Raw genomic sequence first — 27,443 nt, 5'->3', positions numbered from 1 at the left:
CGCAACCAAGCAACCTTTGAAGATAAGAACATCCATATTGATCAAGCTATAGCTCACACACTGGTTATCCAGCATGTCTATAAGACAACCCGTGGCCAACCTTTGAAAATGGTGAGACAACATTGCAGATGGGAGCCCTCCAGGAATTTTTAAATTAAATGTTGATGGGGCTATTTTCCAGAACCAACATAGTGCGGAAATTGGGGCTATCCTAAGAGACAGTAAAGGAGAAGTTCTTATGGCAGCCAGCAAGAAGAAACCAGCAATTAGGGATGCAACAAGCATTGAAATGCTTGCAATCTTTAGGGGCCTATAGCTAACGTTTCACTTGGATATTCAACATCTTATCATAGAAAGTGATGCCTTAACCTTAGTACAAGAATTGCAAAAGTCAGAACCATCGATGACTTTGGTTGGTAATGTGATCAAGGATACTAAGGAGCTTATGAACTGCTTCCAAGTGTGTGAGGTTAGATATGCTATGAAAACTTGTAATGAGGTAGCACATAAGCTTGCAAGGCATGCTTTACATGTTAGTGATATTAGCCTATGGTGGGGTTCTTTCCCTGATGTAATTGCTCCAGCCCTATGGGTGAAGAGACAATTGTAATGCTAATATCTTTTGAATGAAAGGTTTCTTTCCATCAATATATATATATATATAAGCTCATATATTTTTATTTTATTTTTTAAATTGTTAAGAAAGTGATTATTAATAAATTTATATATATATATATATATTTTAATTTTTTTAATTATTAAGGATGTTTAAAAAATGCTTAAAGAAAAAAAAATCATTTATACTAATTAATATTGTCCTGTTATAAATCAACTTGTATTGTATGACCACATTTAGCCGTCATAATTGACCAGGCCTTAGCCATCAATTAAGACTTTTGTATTCCTATATATATGGGTATATTTCTAGATTAAGATTATGGAATAACAAGAACTTCTCTCTCATTCTCTCTTTTGGTCTTTCCTTCTTTCTCTCTTTCAATTAGTTTACAACATGTTATCAGCACGATGCGGAAAAAAAAAAATCTTCAACCTCCCAGTAATCAGTGAGACGTTCTTGCCAGCAATCGGGACGAAGATTCTGATTCCGGCCTATTCGTTGGTGGCAATTGCCTACGCGCTGCTCCAGTGGCTCATCGTCTCCCGAGTCAAGCTCTCGCTTTGCATAGAGCACAGAAATCAATTGGACAAAACGAAAAGAAAAGAAAAGAAAAGAAGTGCCAGCGTGTTGGCGATCTTTAGGTGCTCCAAGTCTCGAGATTGATGAGGCTCATGGACATGAGTCCCAAAGTGAGCCCTAACATCAACCCGGCGAATATCACCAACAGCGTGATTACAAATATGTGTACGAAAAATTCCAATTCACAACATTTGTACTCTACCGCCATTCAGATCCTTCCTTACTCACTCCATCGGTCTACTGGACCAGCTGTGAGATGGAGATCAGAGGATCCCGAGGGAAAAAGGACGCAAGAACAGCTTACTCACTCCATGGGTCTACTGGACTAGCTGAATAAAAATTGACGAACTCAGCCTCGGGATGTGACTCGGTTTCGAATGTGCTTCCAAGTGTAGAAGTGTCAAGTTGTATCAAGGATAAGTCCAGGATCGTATTCCACAGGAACAAAGAGTTATCAAAGCGTATATGAGATTTTTGAGTAACAAATGTGTCGACTATGAGAAATGAAAATAAAATTAAAATGCAATACAAAAAAAATAATCGAAATTGAAATTAGAGTTTCTAATCAAAAAGGCAAATTAACAAACACTTGGGTTGGGATTGAGACTCTCTTTATTTTGGATTCTTGATAATTTTCTCGATTAACAACCCAATCAAGGCATTGATAATCGGAAGATAAAAAAATAAGCTCAAGTTTTGCAATATTTTCCTAAGGAATTCTCTACTTTACTAGTCAAACACACATTAACAAACAACTGAGAGAGGCCTTCATAATTTTCAAACTTTTGTTGTGCCTTACGTCAACAACAAAACAAGAGCAAGAGCCGCAATCTATTTTTAATTCAAATTCGACTAGTAATATAGTGAAATCATCATTTATCAACAAAATATCGCATTCAACTAGAATCCAAAACAAATTGAATCTCATTCCATAACCGAAGCTTCAGAAATTAGCCACACATGGTATTTCTAACAGGAAAAATGAATCTAAGTTGAGTCATGACAAAATCTAAATAAAAATACCCAAATGAAAATGAACTGAAAGAAAAAAAAAATAAAACGAGAAGAAAAATAATGCCCAGCCAAAAGTATAACTCAGGAAAATAAATAATGAAATAGAAATTGCAGAAGAATAAAAAGAAACCGAGAAATGTAACTAGCCGACTCTGCGTCCAAAAGCTAACCAAGAAAGAAAAATAAAAATAAAGAAATCCAGCCTACCACACATATCTTTCTGGAAACGAAAATGTAAAAGACTACTGAAAATAAACTAGAAACCGAGAGCTTCAGAAAGCCCCCGCCTGAAACGAAAACTGGAAAGAAAAAAAAAGGTAAAACTCCCCTCATTCCGTCTGAAACTTAAAGATATAAAAGCAACAAGAAAATCTAGCCATTCCTTCCGTCTGGAACGAAAGAAGAATAGCATGAAATAAAATCAAAAGCTGCCGCCTACTGCTACTCAACTAAAAGTAAGAAAAATAAAAGCTAAAGGACTCTACTGCTTCGCCGAACAAGAATGAAAACAAGAAGTAAAAGAAAATATAACAATCAGCCGCTTTCTACTGTCTGAACCGAAAGGAAAGAAAAATTAAAACCAACACCAGCCGCCCAAGGTAACCAAGGACTACCCTGCTGCTCCTTCAGCTTAAACGAAAAAAGAAAGAAAAATAATCTACTCTGCTGCCCGAATGAAAACCAAAAGAAAAAGAAAAAGAACCAAAAAAAAGAAACTGGCCACCCAAGGTCTTAAACGAGCAGAAAAGAGATAAAATTCCAGCTACTCTACCCTAGTGCTAGGTCTAGAATGAAAACAAAGTAAAGCTCCCTCTTTTCTCTGCTGCTGCTAGCTAAATAAATAACTCATCTCCTGCACGTCCAGCTACCCGAAAAAGAAAGAAATAAGATAAAACTCTGCTGCTGCTGCACGTCCGAGTGTTCCCCAGGTTTAGAACCAAAAAGCACTCCAGCATGTTCTTCTTTGAGTGAAGTCTAGCTCTGTCAAAGTTGAGGGCCAACAGTTTTATTCTTCTATTGACCTGCTGCACGTCCGAGTGTCTGCTGCATGTGTATTGCATGTGTGAGTGGCTGCTGTTCGGCTGTGTGTTGTCCGAGTGAGTGTTCTGCTGGTCTACATGTGTGAGTCTACTGCAACGTGCTACGTCCATTTCTTCTCCTGCTGCTACACAGCGTCGGCAACGTCCAGGTTGGTGCCTTCCGTAGACCACCTTGCCATGTGCTTTCCGTTTTTGGTGTTAGCACATGGTTCTGCTGCTTTCCTCTCCAGCCGTCCAAGGGTCTCCACGTGCTGCCTCATAGATGAGATTCCAACTTGACCATAATCAATTCTTTTATTTCTTCATAGGTCTCATTCTTTCTTTCCTTCCATAAATGCCCTACAATATATATATGAAATGATATTATAATTTAAGTATTTCAAGAGCAAATATGAGACTTTGATGTGCAAAATATTATCATCAATAAATTTTCCATTAAGTGTTAAAATTTTGATGCACAATTAAGTGTTCAACCATTCTTTGATGTAATAAATCACTCACTAAAACAACTTAATTATGCATTTCTAATACTTCATCAGGATGATATGCAACCTTCGGCGATTTCAGCCTTAGTTTGAACTTTGATAGGTCGAGGATCTTCGTTTTGAGAAATCTACTTCAAGTTCTGTAAAATGATCGCTTCGATTGTCGGGATCCGCTTTCGTTTTGAGTCTAGGACATGGTGTTCGTCCAGAGACAATTTTTCAAGTTCGGTGTCTGAAAGATTGAAAATTAATGATTTGGAAGGCTTGCTGGTCCCTGTGAAGGCGTTGGATCTGTGGGGGGTTGGGATTGCAGAGATGATGTTATGAAGTTCAACTGTGGCAGGTCATTCCATGTAACTTGTTGATGTAAATGGATGTATAGGATAATATCAAGACAAAAGGGCCAGAGTTTGAATTTGTCTGATGAGTCCTGATTTATCTTTGTCAGCCAACCTTTGCCATGATAGGTGCGCTTGCATGGCAGGTCACAAAGAGCCAAAAAAAAAAAAAAAAGTTAACGTTTTTTGGTTTGAAAGGGAGATCGCATGGGGATTTTGCCTTGGTCTCCCCACCGGTGTGTGTCGTTTTCCTGTGCTACTCTTTCTGTGATCATTTATATTTTCACTCTCGACGCCCATGGTTGCTTACCAGATGAATGTGGTAGCTGAGATACATCAACAGCATTACAGTTCATGCACTCGTAATTCACATGGAGTTTGAGCACGAAGGTTCTGATGATTCTAAAGCTAGTGGTCTTCTACTTCAAGTAAGTTTTTCAATCTATTATTTGCAATCCCCAAGGTGAGTATTAAATATTATATTACTTATTATTATTTGATAAAATTCTACGTTTATTCACATAGTTTACTTCTCAGTTATATCTGTAGTAAATTTTTATTTACATAGTTTATGTACAAATTCTATTTACTTTTTATACTTGTTATGAATTATTGATGATAAGATTCATCTTGGAATAAAAATAGAGCATTCCTGAAAGATCGCCCTAAACCAATAATTTTATTGGGTATCTCATATTAAGTTTCATCTTGGAATAGAAATTGAGCATACCTGAAGGATCGCTCTAAATCAATAATTTTATTGAATATCTCATAATAAAAGATATATTGACTCTGTGAGATAATTTAAATGAGTGATAGTGTACCAAAAGCTCATTATGATAAATGCATCTGAAGTTGCATAATTGAAATTGTGTAGAGAAAAGTCACTAAAGAATATATGTTTAAAATGAATGCCTCGAATGTGCTCCTGAAGTAGCAATATCTAGTGTAAAAGTTTACAATATATTCTAAATTTATATCTGGTCTTCTAGTGGCTAAGCAAAATAATGAACTTTTGTTAAGAAATCATTAGTCACGTCTTAATAGTTCCACATCATTCCCTGAAGTGAATGATATTAGATTTATATCATTTTATTATCTGAAGTGAAGATAATGATGCATTTTATTCAAAGAAACTAAGAGATTGGAAGTAGTAATGAATATTTTTATAATACTTTTATAATTTCGGGTTAGAAGCTCGTACTGGAAAAACTACCAGCTTTCTCTTTGAGATTATATTATACAACTATTGAATCAAATATTATGATGCATCAAAAGTGATATGATTCAAAATATTTGTATGTTTTTCATGATTATCTTGATCATCCGAAATCAAGTACGATAAGTCGAATAAATTTTAATATGAACGTCCATAAAAGATCCAGAAGATTCTTTTACTATAAAATCTTCCCACCATGAGTGGAAAGAAAAATTTATTAGAAGCAAATAAAATAAAATAATTCGATATTATCTTGATTATCATAGGTGAACTGGAAGTTCAGATGATAATTAATCTATGGATAAAATAAGATAAAAATGTCTTATATTCTAGCTGCTAAAATTTCAGCGAGGATTGAAGTCCTCGTAAGACAATTAAGAAATTTAGTAGTCTAATGAATATAAAATATGTCTAAAAGCATGTGAGATCTATTGATATAAAAGATAAAGCATCCTGAAAGAGAAAAACACAAATAAAAGAAATTGGTGCTCATGAAGAGGTCATACTCACAAAACAAGCAATAAGATCTATCCAAACTTTCTGTACAAAATTCTTCCATAAAAACTCTTGAAGAGTATAATCCTCCTGAAGAGTACCTCCTGAAGAGGTTTTTCATGAAATATCTTCCCTTAAAGAGAAATGGGTACCTGAAAATAACGAGATCTTGATACATTCATGAATATTAGAGAAATTCTGGATAGAAATAAAACCATTGTTGACAATGTATTTTCATACAAGATGGCAATTGACATTACCAGAAGTAATGAAGAAAGTTAGCCAAGAACCGTCGAAAAATACCGACGTAAAAATATTGGCCAAAATAGAAAGAAACAATTTCTGTGGAATTGATATTACTAGTAAAATATGATACATATGGACTTATAGTCTAAACACCTAAAGATGTGATACTTGTTGAATATCAGTGGGTATTTATATAAAGGAAATGAAAATGTGATATATAAATCACGAGTCAGTTTCTCGCAGAAATAATATTGATATGCTTTTGAAGTGGATGAAATTATATTGAGTTATTAATTTTAGCTTGAAAGTTACCAAGAGTTTGGATATGCATGATTAACTACATATTTATATGTATCATTAGATCATGACATATATATGAAAATCCTTGAAGGATATAAAATGCATGAACCTTCTATTCTGAATACATCCAGAAATATGTATTCTATTAAGTTTCAAAAATCCTTATATGATCTAAAACAATCCAAACGCACGTGAAACGAGCTATTTTCCATATATTGTCAGTATCTATATTAACTTATTGCTGTTTATATAAATGATTTAAATGTCATTGAGGCTCTAGAAGAGATCATAAAAACTGCACATATTTGAAATATAAATCTAAAACCTTTATGGCTTCAAGGGGAGATGAATGAAATTATTAGTCCTGAAATACCATCTCTTAAATGCAATTAGTATTTCAGATTCATATTACGATTTTGTAAGAAGTGTGCACTATTAAAGGAGAAATAAAATGGAGCACACAGAACATCTATCAAAAGATAGAAACACAAAATGAATATTTGTGAAATATTATTTTATTATCTCGAAACAAAATTACAGAAATTTAAAACTCTTCGCCTCATTTTTTAAACAATCTTGCTCTTCAAAAATTTGCATGGCATCCCTATCTAAAGGAGTAGGCAATCAAAAAGAAGATTTAAGTAAGGATTTTAAATTCTTATTCTCTTATTTTATTGCTCCTATCTTTATGTTAGACTCCAGAAGAAGTCATTGAATGATAGAAATTTTCTCGTTGAGTTTGTCAACCCCCACAAGTTTTAGATTGTAGTCGCTGAGAAAATACAACAACGGTTGATAAGTATCAAGTACCGAGACTCACAAGCTAGTAGATAGCTTCATTATCTGACTTATTAGTCAGATCATTATTGTATTACATTATAGCATCTACGGTAGAAGCAGAAACAACTGATGAACGAGATGCAGAATATCTTATATATTAGTCATGAGAAGATTGCTGAACCATTGCAGAATAAGAATGTAGAAAGATATTGCAATGTAAGAATGCAAACTAATTACAGAAAAATAAAAAAGATGAGCTGAATATTTCTTTTATAGAGAAAATTATGACAAAACATCTCTATTGCTTCACAGCATCTCTCATGAAGCATCTCTCTACAAGAGACAAAAGATATAGCATCATAGTTTTACGGCGCCTGACAGTTACAGAAGAGCTATAAAATCCTACGGTACTTGTCTAGTCTAAAAAGATGGTCATCGTTTTTGTTGAAAAAGGAGGTTAGCGGTTTAATTTGGATAGTTTTTCCACTATGTTATTTACAAGAATTCCAGAAGAGCACAACTCTAAAAGAATAGTGAATTTAATGTTAAAATGATCTTGAGTTAATATGGTGAATTTGTTTACCAAAACATTATCAACTGCATCATTTAAAGAGTTGGTACACAATATTGAGATGCATCAACACAAAAACCTTTCACTATAAAGTCTTGAAACACTTTTATATGGACAAAAGTCATCCCCTGAGTATTCCAATGGTTGCTCGATCATTTGATCAGCAAAAATATCTATTTCATCCTTGTGAAGACGATAAAAAAAATTTTGGTCCTGAAGTACCTTATCTCAGTGTAATTGAAGTCTTGAATATGTGAATATTTTATCAACATAGATCAAGTTTACAATTAGTTGAATATACAGATGCAGATTATCTTTCAGATCCATACAAGCAGATCATTGTAATTCATGAGAAGAAATATGAAATTAATGTCAAGCAGATACGGTCAAGTAATAATTTGGCAAATTTATTCACTAAAGCATTATCAACTGCAACATTTAAAAAGATTATGCAGAACATTGGAATGCAGATACTTGAAGACCTATTATCATGCACTTTTCAGGGGGAGTAATGTAACAGCTCGCTAGAAATTCAATTGTGAAATTTCTATTAACTTTAGGAACCTCGTGAAAATCCCATAAGTTTTCACGAATCCATTAATCGTATAGGTTTTTGTCTAACTACATAGTTAGTGTTATTATTTACTATAGTATCAGAAGTGTGTTTTTGATTATTGGAGATAGTTAGAAGTGTCAAAATGTATTATGGTTTGTGCCATTAGACTCGGAAGGTTATTTAAAGTCTTATGGCGCAATAACATTTTTTCATATTTTCGGACAAAACGTCTGTTCAAAACTGTAGATATTATTGGATAAAAAGAAATATCTTGAGGTAATTTTCATGAATATTATTGGGTAAAAATATTTTGAGTTGATTTTTATAGATATTATTAGATAAAAATATCTTAAGTTGATTTTTTGTAGATACTATTGGATAGAATATTATGAGATAATCTTTTATAGATATTTTGGGTAGGAGAAAACTACACTCAACTCTCAACTCCAGCCTCATCTCTTCCATATCTCATCCATAAGTATCTCCAGCCACCTCTCCCCACGAAATTATCTTCATTTACACTTTCCATTGAAAGAATATCAAACACTCTCTCTCGGACAGCTTTTAGGAGGTCTTTTGTACACCCATTTCGAAGTTTTTGTAAGTGTTTTATCATAAAGTCTCCTTCATATAAGTTGTTCCTTTTTTAGTCTAGTTTACATGGATATCTTATTTGCCCCATTTGAAGATCATTTGGTCAGTCAAATATTGTATAAACTATAAAAAGATCATTCTGGGAGATAAACTGGAGAATATGTTATAGTTTGGAGTTTTGGACCAAGCTAATAGATAGATATTGGTCCAAAATTTTTATGGAGTATTGTTAACATGTATATGTGACTATTTTTTGAGGATTTTTGCATGATTAAAGGTTTTGATGAAAGATTTTCTTAGATTTAGAAACTTAGAAACTGGAAGAAGAAAAACAGTTTTTGTTTTGAGAAAGTTTAACTCTTTGGTGGTCTAAACCTATTCTAATGACTTTAATAATTTTATTGGAGGATCCTAAGTATCTTATATACATGTTATATTATTATTTTGAAGATATTTGATGTTAGTTTCAAAGATATGAAATTTTATGCAAAGAGATATTCAAATAAGCCAAAGTGTGGATATTCTTGGCTAAAATTTATGTTTTGGTTAATTTCTAACCATTTGATCTTGAATTAGAAGCTTATATATGTTTTAGGACATCTTTTTAAACCATGTGATGGTTTGGTTTGAAGATCATATATTTATAAGTCATAGATCAAGAGATTTATCAAAACTAGTTGAAGAAAAAGTTTATGTTTTTGGACTAAGTGTAAAACCAAAAACTCCAAATGTTATTTTGTGATTTTGGTGACTTTAGTTTGATGATTTAAAGCATGGTTGATGTTCAGATGATATTATGAATATGTTAGAAGTAAGATTTGATTTTTGAAATTCTTGGAAATGTTTTGATTTAAGGTCAAAACTTGTGATTCAAGTGTTTAGATCTTTTTACAAAAAATTTTGGTGTTAATTATTAGCTTTTTCTAAGTGGATGTTTTAAGTATGGTTTTGAACTTAGGATTGGAAGATGTTTGTTGCAAAATTTTGGTTTAAGCATGAGTTTTGAAATTGGAAGGAATTGCAACAAAAATCAAGGGAAATGGCCTATGGATGTTTTGGCCTTAGTGTGTTTTTCATTGTTGTGTTTTGTTTTAAATTTTTCTGAGTTGATATTTAAGTTTAGGACAAAATTTACATGAGGAATGTAAATTTTGGAAACTTTTGGAGTTAGTATGCAAAATCCTTAAGTTATGGGTAAAACGGTCATTTTCCCACATGTAGAGAGTAAAATGAAAATTTTACTCTTTAAGTTAGTATTTTCCATATTTCAAATTATTAGTGATTTAGTTCTAACTTTTAGAATCACTAATTACAGTTCCTCGTGGTCGCACTTGAAGTTTTATAAGAAACGCGGAGATCGAGGTAAGTTAGTTTTTAACTTACTAGCAGTCTACTGTGTATGTGTGCTAAGTAAAGGAACTACAATGTATGTATGTGTGTTATCATATATGTCATGCCATGCCAAGTTATCACATAATTGTCTATTATACAGAATTTTCTGTCGTCAATTTTTATCTGTTACATAATATATTCTGTCATGTATTACTGTACCTTACAAGTACGTCATGCTAAGTATGTCATCTATTACATGTATGTCAAGTCATGTAATATTCACTGTTGCAAGTATGTCATGTTAAATATGTTGTCTATTATATGTTATGCAATGTTACGAAATATTTCTATCTCAAGTTGGTCATGTATTTCAAGTTATATTCAAGTCACGTTTTGTTACGTTAGGGCTTCAGTCATTTCGTATTCTAGTCATGTTTCATCTTGATTACTTATGTATGGGGTCACAGTAATTGTGACACATACACTACGTGAGACACAGCAATTGTGACACGTAGAATACATGGGGCGATAACAACTGTAGAGTATGTATTTAAGCAGTTAAAGAATAAGTTTTCGTAGAATACATGGGGCCACAACAACTGTAGAGTATGTATTTTTCATATTAAGTCAAGTTTGTGTAGAATACATGGAGCCACAATAACTGTAGAGTATGTATTTACACGTAGAATACATAGAGCCACAACAACTGTGGAGTATGTATTTTTCATGTTAAGTCAAGTTTGTATAGAATACATGGGGCCACAACAACTGTGGAGTATGTATTTACACGTAGAATACATGGGGTGACAACAACTGTGGAGTATGTATTTTTCATGTTAAGTCAAGTTTCAGATCAAGTTCATGTCAAGTCAAGTTCAGTTCATGTTTCAATTTAAGTTATGTCAATTATGCTATGTTGTACGTCAAGTTATGCTTTAATTACTTATGAATTTGATTATGCATTTATGCTTTTACTGTCATGCATGCATCATTAACTTTTGTGGAAGTTTTTTTGTTAACTTACTGAGATTTGTAATCAAATCTCACTTTGGTAGTCCCAACTACCATTCCCCCCGAATGGTTGATCTTGTTACAGGACCTGAAGGAGAATCAGGAGCTGATCAACTAGACACAATTGACTAAGCGACGGTGCGACGTCAATGTTAATATAGTAGTTAACGTAAATTACTACTTGTACAATAGAGTTGCATCTTTAGTACTTTTTGGATCATAACCATTTTAGACTAGTATTGTGATCTATTCAATAGGTCTTTATGTATGAAGTATGTTTTAAGCATTTAGGATATTTTCAATTTGGTGCATAGTATTGCTAAAAAAAAAATTATCCGCTGTGAATATTGCATAATGTTAGATGCATGTTAGGAACATTACATCTTATATGTCATGAACAGGGGCAAGTAACCTTGTGTTGCATGTCTCGATGCTTCAAATGTCCGTCCGATCCCAAACGGAATTTGGGGGCGTCACAAGTAATGTGTTGAAAACTTGTGCTGATTGTACTCTTTTTCACTCGCTAAGATTTTATCTCACTGGATTTTCCTTTGTAAAGTTTTAATGAGATAATCCTAAAGCGATTGGCGGTACACATGAATACTGTACTATTTTTTCTTCACCATTGGTTTTCCCTCATAGGATTTTTCCTTGACAAGATTTTAACGAGGCATATTTTTTAAATATGATCATCTAAAGAGAAAGTATTATAAACCAACTTATATTGTATGATCACATTTAGCAGTTATAATTGACCAAACTTTAACTATCAATTAAGATTTTTATACTCCTCTTTATATATATAGGTATATTTCTAGATTCATATTATATAATAACAAGAACCTTTTTCTCATTATCTCTCTTGGTTTTTCCTTTTTTCTCTCTTTCAATTAGTTTACACACGTCCTAATTTTTTTTTTTTTATTTAACAAAATTTTAGTACAGTGTGAAATTTTAAAAATAGAGTTTTTCTGTACTGCTACGTGTATCTCTGGACCTTTGTTTAAGATTCATGAAATTTATTTGAGAAATGCTACACATCATCCCACACCACACACTTTATATATTAAAATATTATTTTTTATTTTTTTTATTTTTTATTTCATTTTATTCTTATTAAACTAATTGAATTATTCTATTTATCATCCACACACTACATATTTATTATAGAAAAAATGAAAAAAAATTAAAATAAATGTGGTGTGTGAAGTGTGAGGATGACAAGAAGAATTTTCCAATTTATAAGGGATGTATCGGATTTCAAGTTTCTCGATTCCAAATTTTCCGAATCTGCTTATAAAACACGGCCAAAACAAATCCGTCGAAGGTTGTCTATCTCCGATTCCGTCCGGATAGGAAGACCCGAGCTTGGAATAAAGTACCAACTGGGTAACACGAAAAACACGTGCTCAGTTTTTGAGGAGGTGCCCTTTTCTACTGATTATCTCGTAGCAAAGCAACTCCAGTTCCAATTTTTTATATGCTCTCTTGTTTTTGTTGCGGTGTTGCAGAAGAACAAGCGACTCTCTAATGGGTGAAACAATTAAGGATGGTTTTCTAGTGGCTGTGCATTCCACGGTTTTCAAAGAATCGGAAAATCTGGAAGGGGCTAGTGTTAAGATTGAGGGTTACGATTTCAATAAAGGAGTAGACTACTCTCAGCTTCTCAGGTCCATGGTCTCCACCGGATTTCAAGCTTCCAATTTCGGAGATGCCATCGATGTCGTTAATCAAATGGTTAGTTTCTTTTTCGAAAGGCCCCTGATATTGCGTGATTGATGAAACCTACTCATGTATGTGTATGAGTGCATATAGATTGTTTTTAAAAGAGCTTTGGAAATGGTTTGAAGCTAGATTGGAGGCTTTCTGATGGGATTGTTACGGAGGATTGCAGTGAGGAGGAGAGGGATCTGATCTACAGGAAGTCTGTGAGATGCAAAGTTTTCCTGGGTTTTACTTCAAATCTTATATCTTCTGGTGTTAGGGATGTGGTTCGCTATGTTGTTGAGCATCATATGGTGGGTAGGGCTGTAATGCTCTTTATGTTTTAAATCAAAGTTTCATTTTTCTTGGTTGTAAGGTAGGAAAGGGAAATACACAAGTATGTCTTTTATCATTTGAAGTGTTTTCTCTTCTGAATGTAGGTTGATGTAGTGGTTACGACAACTGGCGGTATAGAAGAAGATCTTATAAAATGCCTTGCACCCACCTATAAAGGTGACTTTTCTCTACCTGGAGCCTATTTGCGTTCAAAAGGTCTGAACCGCATTGGTAACTTGTTGGTACCTAATGACAACTACTGTAAATTTGAGGACTGGATAATTCCTATTCTTGACCAGATGTTGAAGGAGCAAATTGAAGAGGTATATATCTTTGACGCTGTTCTACTACGAATTGAGGATTGCATACACAAAGTCATTTGCTACTCATGACTTTCTTTTGTGATTTCTTTTACGGCCACTCAGCTTGTTTCATGTGTGCAAATTCATCATCTTTGAATCTGGACTCTTGGGTTTGCTTCAAGTTCGGTGGAGTCATATATCTGGTGGGCTTATACTCTTGCGAAACTTATTTGTGCTGATACATAAGTTTTGGTCTTCCCACCCACATTTGCTTTATACAATGCATTGGGGAACTGTGAAGAGAAAATATTATTTTTAACATGTATTTATGCATTTTCTTTTCTTTTTGTCCCGTGGATGGAAAATTCATTTCTCTCCCTCTTTCTTCTTGCTTATGCACTGCCCTTCGTGAAAGTTGTCAGGATTTCCTCATCATTTTTCTTTTTGGTTTCACAGAATGTATTATGGACACCATCTAGATTGATTTCTCGCTTGGGCAAAGAAATTAATGACCAGAGTTCATACCTCTACTGGGCATACAAGGTGAGTGCTCATAGCTTAATGTATTGGGAGTGGGCCTTCTTTTTTCCCATCTTAGCGTGTTTCTGAATGTCATGGATGCTTATTTCATTTTTTTCTTCTTTTTTTATGTTCAAACATTGTTCAATGTTCTAGCCTTTTGTTGACAGGTAAAATGATGTCCTTTAAATAGTAGCTTCAGTGTTAGTTAAGGGATCTTGTATTATTTGGTAAGATTAGCAATGGTGCCATGATTCCAACCTCGTAATTAAGAAATTTTGTTTCTTAGATTTTCTAGCTACCCTATATACCAGGAAAAATGAGGGGCTAAGTTATAGAATTTTTGTTTCTGGTTCTCTCATAACCTATCTCTCTATTGCTGGCTCAAATTTGAGTTCTCAAGCAACTTAAAACTCTTTAGCGACACAGGAGGGGAGAGAGAGAGAGAGAGAGAGTTGCAATATGAAAATCCAGAAGAGAGTTCTAGAACAAATATACCATCATTTTAATCCTTTTGACTGTTTGAATTGACTAAAACTACTTATAAAAAAAAAACGAATTGACTAAAAGAGATTAATTTAGATATTTTATCTAGATTTTTCAGATTCCTCTCTATGGATACTGAGATTCTAGCTACAACCTCCTTACAGAGCTTTGGCTAACATGTGAATGCATTTTAGAATTTTGTACATGCTTCAGACCTTGGGACTTTGTGTAACGTGCTGCTAATTCGCTGTGATCTTTTGTATGATCTGTACAAGTGACCTATCAAATTTGGCCTTGACAAATATTTTTGGACAAGTAATTATAAACACTAACATATCCTGGAATAATAGGAATGGGACTCGAGCAAAGAAAAACTTTAATTTATATGGATGGTTTTTTGGCTGTTGATTTGTGTTAGATGTTTGGGCAATAGAACTCCACTTAGTCATGGAATATAGTGCACTTGCTACTCTAAAGCGGTTGTTCAACAAACTGCTACGTAAGTGTTAATATTGATAGTCACCAAGATTTGATCTTCTTTGTTGATTATACTTCCAGAACAACATCCCAGTTTACTGTCCAGGCCTAACAGATGGCTCACTAGGGGACATGTTGTACTTCCATTCCTTCCGCAGCCCGGGTCTGATTATAGACATAGTGCAAGGTATGCATATTCGTTTTCAATACTGTTGCATGCTTGTACCTTGCAAGTTGAGAAATTTTTTATGACGAGGAACTCTAGAGACTATGCAACACAACGTCTTTAATACAGATAAACTCTGGAAAAGAATAGAACAGCATATTTGCCTTACAAGTTCAGAAATGAAACTACATGGTTAGTTTTTGAACAGATATTAGAGCCATGAATGGTGAAGCTGTCCACGCAAGCCCTAGGAAGACCGGCATGATAATTCTTGGAGGCGGCCTTCCTAAACATCACATTTGCAATGCAAATATGATGCGAAATGGTGCAGATTATGCTGTGTTTATCAATACTGCACAGGAGTTTGATGGGAGTGACTCTGGAGCTCATCCTGATGAGGCTGTCTCTTGGGGGAAAATACGAGATTCAGCTAAGACTGTTAAGGTATATATTCTGTACGTCTCATTGTCACTGTGCCCTTTGACGTTCAGCTTTCTTTTGCATTTTGTTTACAAACACAAACATGTTGTTTGCTATCTTTCCGTGCATGCATGAGCTGTTTTGCCTTCATTTCAGTCATTTGCTCATATATTATATATATAACATGTATAGTTGTATGCATGCATACCCTGTATATAAAAGTTCTGTAGAAATATGATTCTGGTTGTTCTCCTTTCGATTGAATTGACTAGGTACATTGCGATGCGACCATTGCTTTCCCTCTACTGGTTGCAGAAACATTTGCTTCTAAGGAGAAAGAATTTCTTCGAGATTAAGGCTTGATACATATTTTGACTAGGCACAGATTTATTTTATAGCTGTGCACTGATCTTAACAAAGCACTTGTCAGTCAAAAAAGTCCTAGCTGCTCCAGGTATAGCCTCCTTCTGCTTGTCACTTAGAACCCCTGTAATATGTAATACTGATGTGACGGGGTTGGGACTTAAAAGGCAAACTTGGAGACACTGATGTATGGTCAGGAATGAGCATTCAAACTTTTTTAAACTAGTCGCGTATCTGTGCAATGCCCGTCAAAATTGTTTGACTTTTTAAATCAGTTTATATTATGATTCTGGATTTTTCTGACTCTGGCATTGTTTGATTAGGAAGAACTGGGCAAAACCAGCTGTTATTACCGTTATCTCAGCTTATTTTGAATTCAATCCCACCAACAGCTCATAATAATTTATGCTGGCTGGTAGCTCAGGGGCATGATTGGTCGGGTAATTTTTATTCTGGGAGGAAACAAGAGATTGTTTCATGCAGACAAGACATTCTAAAAGTGTTTGCACGAAGGAGTCTTAAGACACCCCTTAATCTCGTGGATGGGGGGGAGATTGGATAGGTAAAGAATGAAGATATGCAGATTTTACAGTGTATTTACCATTGCTGTCCAGGGTCCAGATGATCTCATCCCGAGAATTACTAGAGCCTGCTTGATGAAGATGCATTTTCATAATTTCATGCACGCTTACCTCATCCAACAAGTCCTGGAGTTTGTCAAAAGGTTACTCTCTCTCATGTTCGACTTGAGCGGTTTAAGTTCGTGTTTTAGGGAAAAGTGTCTTCTATTTCTATTGGATCTCTTCTCCGTAACAACCCTTTCCAGAACCTGGTGTCAACTTGTTCTGATCGCAACTTGCTCGTGAAGATGCAAACCTCATTTAGCCAATAGACCCGAATTTACCCGAGTCTTTATGCAGATTGAATAAAAACTCCAAGAAGATTTTCAGCATAGTACCCAAGATTTTGCATAAATGAGATGGGAATAAAAAGGCCATGCAAAAAATAGTTTTTTATTTTCCTGGTCAGCATGATTATTTCTTTGCATTATGTCTTTTAAGAGAAATATTGTTCTTTATATTCAATTTTGCCCTATGGTCACACTAGTCAATATGTTATATTTTAAGTGATATTTTTTTTTTTTAATTTAATAATTGACTTGTGAAAACCACCTAAAATGACTTCAAAATCTTTTTCTTAAAATTGTGAAAGCAAGAAAAGTGGGATTGAGATTTTCTACAATTCGGAAAGAGATAATCACGAAAGTTGATTTCATTGTATTTAACACAATGAGATCCATGATTCCATATGCTATGTTAGTTTTTCTTTGAATTGTAGGTGTTTGGGACAAGAGATATTATTCATTGTAGGCTGAAATGAATGATATCAAGATGTTTTTGCTTTAGCACGACATCTCTAGAAGCACAGGTCTTCAAACTAAAACGAACAGGGGAATCTTCCTGAACATTATGAGTAGATAGATTTTTTAAACAAATTTGATGGCCAAAGCTCCAGATTTCTTGCCTAGAATAAAAAAGTCATCTACAAAGAGCAGATTTACACAGCTGGCTTCTTCTCTGCAGATTGCCACGCAGGAAGAGCCTGGGGGGTGAACTTCCTTCCATTTCTAGAGTAAATATAAATAGCAAAGGGGAGAGGGGGTCTGCTTGACATAACCTCAACCTGGATTAAAGAAACCTCGAGCTCTGTTCAATCTTTTGTTGTCATCAGACCTTCATTCCCACTTTCCTTTTCATGTTGGAGAGTAGTTCATTAGCACCCGCACTTTCCCTGTATTGTAATAATTCCTATTCCTGAGTTTGCATTCGATACAAAGTGGTCCATCCATCCATGTTCTGTCGGGACAGAAAAACAATAACAAAAGATGTGTCATATGTATCCTAGAAGCCACGCCATACATCTTGAATTAAATTAAATTATACAAGAGGAGATGGTAAGGTGTCCCACATAAAACTCCATTACAGTTATTGCAGTGCTTAGAGGGAGATGGGTAAACCAAAAAAGGCAATGAACCAAAAGTTCGGACACATAATTCTTTGTCGAGCCAAATAAGGGATAGCCAAAAGATGGTTTGCATTAATCTAACAAGTAGATCAAAGGTTGTGGGTAGAAAGACGCTATAATCAACTACTCTGGTGCACTTCTTATAAAAACTCAACTTCCACAACCTTCACTTTCTCATTTGGGGAGACTAAGAATATACTAGGATAACTAGAGATGAAAAACCTTGATCGTCAGCAGCACCCAAAGAGCACTAGCCACTATCTACTTCCATTGTCTCCATGTTCTTATTCGGAGAGAAAGCATGAATATAATGAGATAATTAGAGACAGAAAGTCTTGATTGTTAGTAACACCCAAGGAGTTTCGGGCACTATACTAGAGCTAGCTAGTAGGAATGGAGTGCGGTTAAACTCATTTTGAGACTTAGGTCAAGGAATCCACTAGTGCCGAGTGTGTGATCATTGGAGTCATAAAATAGTGACGCCTCGTGAGCCACACACACTGGTCAGGCAATGGTGGTTTTTGGTTCGTCTTGTAGATTGACACTTGGGGAGAGTGGTGGTGGTGTGGTACATATATGAAGTTGATAGCTGGAAAGTAATAGATAGAATATTTTTCAATCTAGTAAACAAAACAGTGGAATTAGAGAAAAACTATATAAGACAGTGGGAGAACAAAAGAAAGATGGAGAATAAGAGGAGGGAGGAAGTCTCCCTTGGCTAGTAAACGACTTTTAGAGAGGGGAAACCAGTACTAGGTTTTTGTGAAAATGTCATAATGATTGTAAACCCATTATGAAAGAGGGTTACTCTTAAAAAGGAATATGAGAAGGAGCAAAAGCAAAAGCATTTGTGCATGCCATCAATGCACAAGAAATTTCCCACATAATTGACTTATGGATTTAAGTTATTCCATCTTTCATGTACTACCCTCCACTTTTTCCCACCAAACCATACTTTATGCAAAGTAGGAATATCCTTCAAATCTGCTGTCAATTCTTACTGTCATATCTATCCAATACCATTTTAAACATGCAATGCAAAGTACTCCAATGCGAGGCTAACACTTCTTTTACACAATTTGAAAGCACTAAAGTAAAAAAAGTGAAGATGTTATGCTTCCTCCCCTCCCCTCCCTCCCTCTCTCATTGGAATTTATTCATTGAAATCCATATGAGGTTGCATGATAGCTAGCTTATATATTTTCTCTTTGGGTTTAGGGACATTATATATATATATATAGCTCATTTCTTTGAGACTAAGAAAACACTTTTGCCTTTGGTGCTTCAAAGCAAAAAGTGAAATCTAAGGAAGAAAGTGACACTCTTGTACATTAGGACAAATGGTATCCACGGATGTATGAGACTCTATCCATCCTAAGCCAAAAAAGTGGAGTAGGCCCTTTGTAAAAAAGTGAATCCCACTAAAAATAATAGCTTTTTATTGCAATTTTTTAAGGTGAGATTCCCTTTTTTTTTTTTTTTTCCTAAAAGTATGTGAGATTTGTTTATTTAGAACTTATGTAAATCATTTCTCAAATAATAATGGTTAAAATAGCATTTTGTGGGATCTGAAATATTTACTTTTCTGTGCTTTAGTTAGTATTTTTTCTGTATTCAAAAATGAAAATGAAAAACTTACAACTCAGTTTTTACCTTTTAGGAAGTGCTTTTGGCTTACACTACTACAAAATTCAAGTTTTACTCTTCTAAATTATATAAAAGTAATCATTATTCTTCAAAAAACAAAAAGTAAAATTTCTTTTGCAATTTATTTTCTGCATTAAGTTGCAACTGTTAATTAGATGATGCCTTATAATCACATACTTTTTGTCAATTTTAATTATCACATATTTGATTTACATGAATAGTTTACGACGAGTGATACAGGCATAAAGGAATTATATATAAGTAATCACGTTTCATGTGATTCCTCATATCTATTTTACAATTTGACAAATCATATCAAACCACATTAATTTGTAAGATTACTTTTATATAATCTAGATTATATAAAAGTAATCTAAATTATGACAACTATTTTATCTATAAAGAGATCTCTTTATAGATAAAATAGTTGTCATAATTTAAATTAAATATTGTCGTATCAACATGTCTTTTATTTGGTTAAACTTAAAAAAATATAAAATGATATTATGCCACTTGAGTTTATCCTCAATTTGGCAGCTCCTGTATTTTATATTTTAAGATTTTTTTACTTATTATTAAGGAAATGTCTATTAATATATTGATATATATATATATATATATATATATATATATTTAAAATATTTAAAAATGTTTAAAGAGTGTTCAAAAGAAAAAAAAAATTATATAATTTGCACCAGAGAACATGCCCAACAACCAAACCTGGACTCAACTGAAAATCTATAACCATGCAATGCGCCAATGTTACATGGATATTCTCAAAATCTAACACCCTTACTTACTACTTGAGTCAAGCCCAACTAATTTCCCTAATGAAATAAATAAAACAGTCCAATATATAATAAAATATAAGTATTATGTTATATCCTATGCTTTAATATTCACACTCTTATCATGTCTCATTATCCTTTGACCATTTGATTAACGATTTGTTTTTAAAAATAATAAAATTAAGACTCGACAAATAATATTGTATCAACATAGTGTAATAAGACCGACACCAATATTTAATATACAATGATTTAACAACAAAAATAAAATAAAATAAAATTTAAATATTGTAAGAATTTAGTTTTATAATATTGTTTTTGTTGAGAATTTAAAAAATTATAGAATTGTTTTTTATTTTTATTTAAAAGTTTAAAAAAGTTATAATAATTAATTTAAAAATTTTATATTTAAAAATAAAATAGAATAAGGTAAAATGAGATCAATCATAAATTTATGTCTAAGACCAAAACCTGTCAGCGGTGCTTTGGTTTTTGGAAAGAAAAGTCGGGATAAGGTCCTCTCATGTCTGTCCATTGTGACCTGTTCAAAGTTCACGCCCACTCATTGCAAGATCATTGAGTATTAGGCTGCTTCGGATTTGAAAAGTACCTTATCTCCTACAAAAACAGAAAAAAAAAAAAAAAAAAAAAAGGTAATGATAGAGTTATTATTACTTTATCACTATTTTATCACTACAAACGTATTTATTTTTTTATTATTTTCTTTTAAATATTTTTTTAACATTCTTAACTATTAAAAAAAAATTTTAAAAATATATAATTTTAATAATAGTCACTTGCTTAATCATTAAGTAAAAGAAAAAATTTTTAAAAATTAAAAAAAATGATAAAAGAGTGGTAAAATAATGGTAAGCCTATCATTATTCAAAAAATATATATATATGTATATAATTTTTTTCTATTCACGCAAACTCCATATATTACATTTTCTTAATTTTTTTTATTTTTATCAAATATTTAATATATAAATAATAAATAAAAAAATTTAATTAGTTTAAGAAGAATAAATTCAAAAAGAAATTTAAATAAATATTAAAAAATTAAAAAAAAATGTGATGTGTGGAGGTTGGAAAAGTTAACTAATATTATTTATTCAACTTTTTAAAATTTCAAAATAATAATATTAAAAATAATATTTTATTTAATTTTTATTTTTAAAATAAAATTATCTCATTTCATCTCATCTCATTTCTAAATCCAAACCAGGTAATATTTCCATATAGTTATTCAAGTGCTTATAAATTTTATATAAAAGTTAATTTATAGATTTAATTTTATAAAAAAAATTTTATTTACACTTTTTACTTGTATATTGTATCTGCAGCCCTTTATTAAATCAAAAAATATTGTTTTAAAAAGAATATTTTAATAATTTTAAAAATAAAATTACTTATATTAACATTATAGTCTCCAAATAGAGACAATGAAATGAAAAAGTTTCTATGTTTCTTGGGTTTGACCGCCCTAACTGACAGTTGGTTATTTTTTTATTAGTAATTAAGAAAATAATTTTAAGTATATTAATATATTCTTTTTATCTTTTAAAAATATTTAAATATATTAAAAAAATATGAAAATAAAATAAAGACAAAAAAGAATTTGGGAGCGATAAACGCGGGCGGCATGGTTGCCTCACCCATGTAAAGAGAACGACATGGTAGCCTTACCCATGTGGTTGACGTACAAATTTGTGGCCCCACGAGGTGGCGTAAATTCCGTAGCATTTACTATTAATAATTACATATCCGCACGTTTTCTTTTTACGCCGGAAAGCTGTGCATCTATCCCCAAAAATACTCTATCAAGTTTTAAATCTACGCATTCTTTTTAAAAAGAAAAATAATACTACGTCGTTTTCTTAATTTAATTATTTATATATTTTATTTATTTTTAAAATCTCTATCTAATAATAAAAAAAAGTGATTATTAATATTTTGTTTTATTTTTTAAAAATATTTAAAAAACGTTAAAAAGAAAAAGCAAACAAAAAAATATACTTTGTACCAAAGGTCATGCCTAGTAGTCAAACCTAGAGAGCATGGCAATGCTACAGCCACCATTATTAGCTATTCGTTAGTTATTTTTATATGTATTTTTATACTTTTTATATATATATAATTTTTTTAAATAATTTTTTTAAAATTCACAACATTATTAAAAAATATTTTCTTAATTAAGAAATTAAAAAAAATGCTGGTGATGGCCCCCAACTGAGAGCAGTGACACCAACATTATTCAGACGGTACAGTATCACCACTTTTATAAAAATATAATGTAGATAGTTAAAAAGTGAGTTTTTTTTTTTTTTACAGGAGTCATTAATTTATCTATTTTAAAAAAAAATGTGCAAAATTTGTATAAAAATCGTTTTTCTATAATTAATCAAAGAGAGTTTAGAATAAAGTGTCAAGTGAGAAAGAGAGTAACGTATATAGAAAACATTATAAGATTTATCATATCATTGACTCATATAATAAATGATACAAAACTCGCTCAATATATCACTCTTTCCTCTATCTGAAATTCTCAAAATTTGATAAGAATGTTAGGTAAAAAGTTTCAAATAAATAAATTTTGAAAGTGAAATTCACTAAAAAAATAATAATAATAATTTTTTATTATATTTTTTTCAAATGGGATCCACTTTTTTACAAAGGCTTACATAGAATTTGTTTATTTGAAATTTGTAGAAATTATTTCTCATCTATAAAACACATTAATATAGAATTAGAGATAAATTTCACTACTTATCGAGCATTTATTGTTGTTTGAAAAATTTATAAGAACGTGATAAATATTTTAAAAACCAATTTATGTATTCACCTATTTTTTCTAATTTAGAGAGTAGAGTTCAAATATAAATTCTCAAACAATTCAAAGACTTGCAATAATCTCTCTCAATTTAAAAGGAATTGGCAGATGAACATGATTTTTTAAAGTTCTTCTTGTCATATGTGTGGGATCTTAGTAATTGCTGTCGAATTTGATGGTTGGGATTTAGGACAAAGGATCTTTGAAAATGAGTTCTGGTACAGTCATTTTTATGTAATCTTTTACCTATTTTATTGATGTGATTGACCGTATCGTATTTTATTTATTAAATAACTGTTTTAGCCAATTACATCAATGAAGTATGTAAGAAATACATAAAAGTGACTATATGTAATAAAACTTATATAAGTTTAAATATAGTAAGATTTATTTGATAAACTTTCTCTCGTATTTTAAATCTTAAAATTCATATAAAGTATATTAAAATATATTTATAAAACTTGTTTATTAGCACGCTTGATACAAATGTAAAATCCTTCTTCATCAATTGATATACAAATCATTAATTTTTTAATTTTTTTTTTTATAACTATAACAAAATAAAATATTGAACTTAAAAGTCTAAACTCAAATGTAAGGCAAAAATAATAATTTTCTTTTACAATTTTTAATAACTCTATTTTAAATAAAATATATTTTATAATATAAGGATACTCTTAATATTTTTATTCCTATTAAACACATAAATTAGAAAACAATTATATCTTAAATAAATAATATTTATAATAACACCGCTTATTATTTTAAAATAAGTGAGTTAATATAAAATTTATATAAAAAATTAATTTTATAATAAAAAATTAATTTTTTTAAAAAAATTTATACAAACTTACATAATTTATAAAAAAAATATATATTTATACAATCATTTTAAAAATAAATAAATATAAAATTTTATATTAAAAAATTAATTTTTAAAAAATACAACTATACAACTTTATGTATTACTCGGCCACCGCTATAAAATCCGCACTTATCCGCCACACGCCTGCCGTATACTCTCTCTCTCTCTAAGCTGGCACCGAATAGTACTGTAGACTCGTCCATCCACTTGTATTCGCCTTGCCCCTCTCTCTCTCTCTCTCTCTCTGCCATTTGTTTTTCCGCCCGGTCGAGACTTGAGACTCAAACCGGTGAAGCAAGAATAAAGAAGGAAGACGAAGTGAAAAGGGTTATTCGTCGGAGATGTCTGGCGCGTGTGGTGGTGGCCAGGGTGGTGTGGGAGAGATTATGCTGTTCGGGGTGAGGGTGGTGGTGGACGCCATGAGGAAGAGCGTGAGTATGAACAATCTGTCTCAGTACGAGCTGCATCCACAGGAGGAGGGTTCCATGGTTAACAACGGTATCAACCTCAATAACAATAGCAAAGAAGATGTGGCCGCAGCAGCAACTGCTGCAGCTGCCGTTGGTTATGCCTCCGCAGACGACGCCGTTCCCAGTTCTCGCGGCAGCCGTGACCGCGAGCGCAAGCGAGGTCTGATTCAGATCAACGGTCACACACATACACACGCTTCTTAATCTCTCTCTTTTTTCTTTCATTGCCAAAATAATTGATTTCTCTGTTTTTCTGTATTTTAATTTGCTCGAATTGGAATCTAATGCTAATTTTCTGGCTCAAAAAGATCATCAAACTGTTTTTAATTGATAAATCCTACTTCATTCTTTCATTTATATGATTGTTTTACTTTTACCCCAAATCATGCAGTATATGATTTGTTCGTAGAAAAATTTTGTTTGTTTAATATCTTGGAGTGTTATTTGATGGATTTTTGGGGATAATGGATTATGACATATATATGTTATGCAGGGGTTCCGTGGACGGAGGAAGAGCACAAGCTATTCCTGCTGGGTTTGCAGAAAGTAGGGAAAGGAGATTGGAGAGGTATATCGAGAAACTTTGTCAAGACCCGCACGCCGACGCAGGTCGCCAGCCACGCTCAGAAATACTTTCTCCGCCGCAGCAACCTCAACCGCCGTCGCCGCCGAACCAGCCTCTTCGATATCACCACCGATTCGGTAAAGTTTTATTTCCACTTTTCTCATATTCATTCTCTGTCCGTGTGTTTGGTTCCGGACACAAGAATTTTCTATTTTGAATAACTTTTTAATTTCTTCTCGTAACGATTTCTTGCAGAGGTGGAGAAGTTGAACTGATTTGGGGCAAATAGTTTTCAGCATTCTATTTTTACAACAGAAAAAAATAAAATAGGATGCTAATACTTATTTTTCTATTTCTTTGACAATTGACTATGTAATTATTTATTTATTTATTTATTTTTCAATTGTTTTTTTCTTATGATTTTTTCTTCGGTTCTCTGTTTTGATACGTTTTTTTAGTTGAGAAACGCAGAGGAAAACCGAACTGAATAGAATTGTAAATTTCCAAAAACTGAACTAGATATTTTTGGTGGTCTTGGTTTCTTAGAACTTGCGGATGTTGATCCGATTCATTCAAGGGAAAGTAGTCATCAATCAGGGACATTCTTAACTTGAATTTTCTTGTGTTTTCCCCCTGGGAAAAGGTGTCTTAATTTAGCATGTTCCTACATTTTCTCAACGACCAACCAAAGAAAATTTAAAACCAAGCTTTTCATGACCGTTTTCCCAATTGCGTGTATCAATCAGGTCACGGCAACTCCAATGGAAGATCAAGTACTGGGGCATCACCAAGATACTGCCTCACAGCCACACCCATTGCCACCTCCACCATCGGTCGATACTTGCAATTTTAGTGTGCTTCCAGTTATTCCTGCTTTTCCAGTGTCTGTTGGTCCAGCAGCAGTTCCAGTCCCCGTTGCCAGCCAATTGGAAAACCCAAATCTAGGACAGGGAAATGTAGCTGCGTCATCGAAGGTCATCCGTCCGATCCCTGTCCATGTGGCTCCTCATGCTCTAACTCTCTCTGGCCTTACCTTGAAAAATATGAAGTCAGCCACCGATCCCCTACCGCTGACGCTAAAGTCATCTTTGCCATCCGGGCAAAGGGAGTCGCCATCAAGGCACTCAGCTTTTCAGGCAATGTCAAGCTTCAACAATGGTGATAGCATAATCACTGTAGCCTGATGAAATATGGAAAATGGCTCATAATTAGAGCAGATGGATTAGATAAATTTATCTCAAAAGGAAGAGATAATGGGTTAGAGAAGACAAGGTAATTAGATGACTGAGTTTGATCCTAGTTTGTTCTGTATAGACTCAAAAAAGAACTGTCGGTCCTTTTCTGCTTGTTGGTTTATGCGATTATCTTAGATTCTTGTTCTTTTGGCTGTTTTCTGTTGTAGTTGATATAATTGAAATAACAAGGACTTCATTGGCAGGTGTTTGTGGATCTACCCTCAAGTTAGTGGTTTTTATGGCTATTCTGGTTTCTTTTATGACAGGTGGAGAGGCATTTTCTTCCCCTTTTGGGTGATGGGACACAAATACATTAATATTTTGTGAAAGTTTTGTGAGTGGACAATCAATAATGGATCATGGTAGGTCTTGAGGTATTTTTAGTGCTATGATGTGGATCATACATTTTGAAGGTTTCTATTGGAAGTAATAGTTTAAAAATGGGTGGGGGGGTTTTTGTTTTCACTACTTTAAAATTAAAAGGATGGGGGAGGGGACACAAAATTCTGCGGATGGAGTTCCTTTCTTGACTTTCTTGTTGAAAGGATCGTTTGTCAATTGTAAAATATAAAAAAAGGATCTATGATAAGTGAGACTTTTTCCAATTTTGAAAATGAAAAGTGCTATGGGTAAATTTGTCTCGAGATTTGCTATTTATCATTCTATATATCACACTTATTTTTATTTTATTTATTTTAAACTAATTGAGTTTTTGTACTCATTAATTATATATCACATATTTGACAAGAAAAAATAAATAAAAAATTATGCGTAACGTGTGATATGAGAATGAGTAAAATTTTCATTTGTTTAATATTTTTAATGTTCATCAATTGTTCATATATAGTTGATTTTTTTTAGTTTTGCCTGTTAAATCTACATTTAAAATAAAAAAGCCCTCTAAATGGAAACACCCTCAGAAAATACCCCCCCATCTTAAACCACCTATGATTAATGGCCAAAGGGAGGGAAGAGCTTCTGCTCCCCCGTCCTATCCTCTCCTTGTCCATATTGCCGGTCGTTTTCTATGGTATTTTTCTAATTTTTTTCATACAATGTTCGGA

At 32.8% G+C, this 27,443-nt stretch overlaps 2 protein-coding genes across 11 annotated transcripts; both read left to right on the top strand.

Moving 5' to 3' along the window:
- Positions 1 to 12,412: 12,412 nt before the first annotated feature.
- LOC122290144 (deoxyhypusine synthase-like) lies at positions 12,413 to 17,063 on the top strand. 8 transcript variants are annotated; one of them, XR_006236304.1, is made up of 9 exons: positions 12,416 to 12,603; positions 12,691 to 12,916; positions 13,030 to 13,197; positions 13,324 to 13,542; positions 13,978 to 14,064; positions 15,085 to 15,190; positions 15,378 to 15,613; positions 15,862 to 16,043; positions 16,567 to 17,063. XR_006236304.1 is itself a non-coding variant. In XM_043097702.1 (8 exons), the coding sequence occupies exons 2-8, from the start codon at positions 12,710 to 12,712 to the stop codon at positions 16,512 to 16,514; spliced, it is 1,161 nt and encodes a 386-aa protein (XP_042953636.1). In that variant the 5' UTR covers positions 12,414 to 12,603; positions 12,691 to 12,709; the 3' UTR covers positions 16,515 to 17,063. The 8 variants fall into 8 exon arrangements, 4 of the variants coding, with proteins under 4 accessions (XP_042953639.1, XP_042953636.1, XP_042953638.1 ...); XR_006236302.1 differs by lacking the exon at positions 16,567 to 17,063 and adding an exon at positions 16,280 to 16,522; XR_006236301.1 differs by lacking the exon at positions 16,567 to 17,063 and adding an exon at positions 16,276 to 16,522.
- Positions 17,064 to 24,261: 7,198 nt separating this feature from the next.
- Positions 24,262 to 26,993, top strand: LOC122290133 (transcription factor MYB1R1-like). 3 transcript variants are annotated; one of them, XR_006236300.1, is made up of 4 exons: positions 24,262 to 24,739; positions 25,073 to 25,281; positions 25,891 to 26,416; positions 26,646 to 26,993. XR_006236300.1 is itself a non-coding variant. In XM_043097686.1 (3 exons), the coding sequence occupies exons 1-3, from the start codon at positions 24,451 to 24,453 to the stop codon at positions 26,326 to 26,328; spliced, it is 936 nt and encodes a 311-aa protein (XP_042953620.1). In that variant the 5' UTR covers positions 24,262 to 24,450; the 3' UTR covers positions 26,329 to 26,597. The 3 variants fall into 3 exon arrangements, 1 of the variants encoding a protein (XP_042953620.1); XR_006236299.1 differs by having other exon boundaries at positions 26,583 to 26,993; XM_043097686.1 differs by lacking the exon at positions 26,646 to 26,993 and having other exon boundaries at positions 25,891 to 26,597.
- Positions 26,994 to 27,443: the final 450 nt, after the last annotated feature.

Source organism: Carya illinoinensis, chromosome 12 (genome assembly GCF_018687715.1).
Source record: "Carya illinoinensis cultivar Pawnee chromosome 12, C.illinoinensisPawnee_v1, whole genome shotgun sequence".
In the NCBI taxonomy this organism is placed as follows: Eukaryota; Viridiplantae; Streptophyta; class Magnoliopsida; order Fagales; family Juglandaceae; genus Carya; species Carya illinoinensis.
Note: the sequence above shows the minus strand (reverse complement) of the source record. Positions and strands in the feature narration are given on the sequence as shown.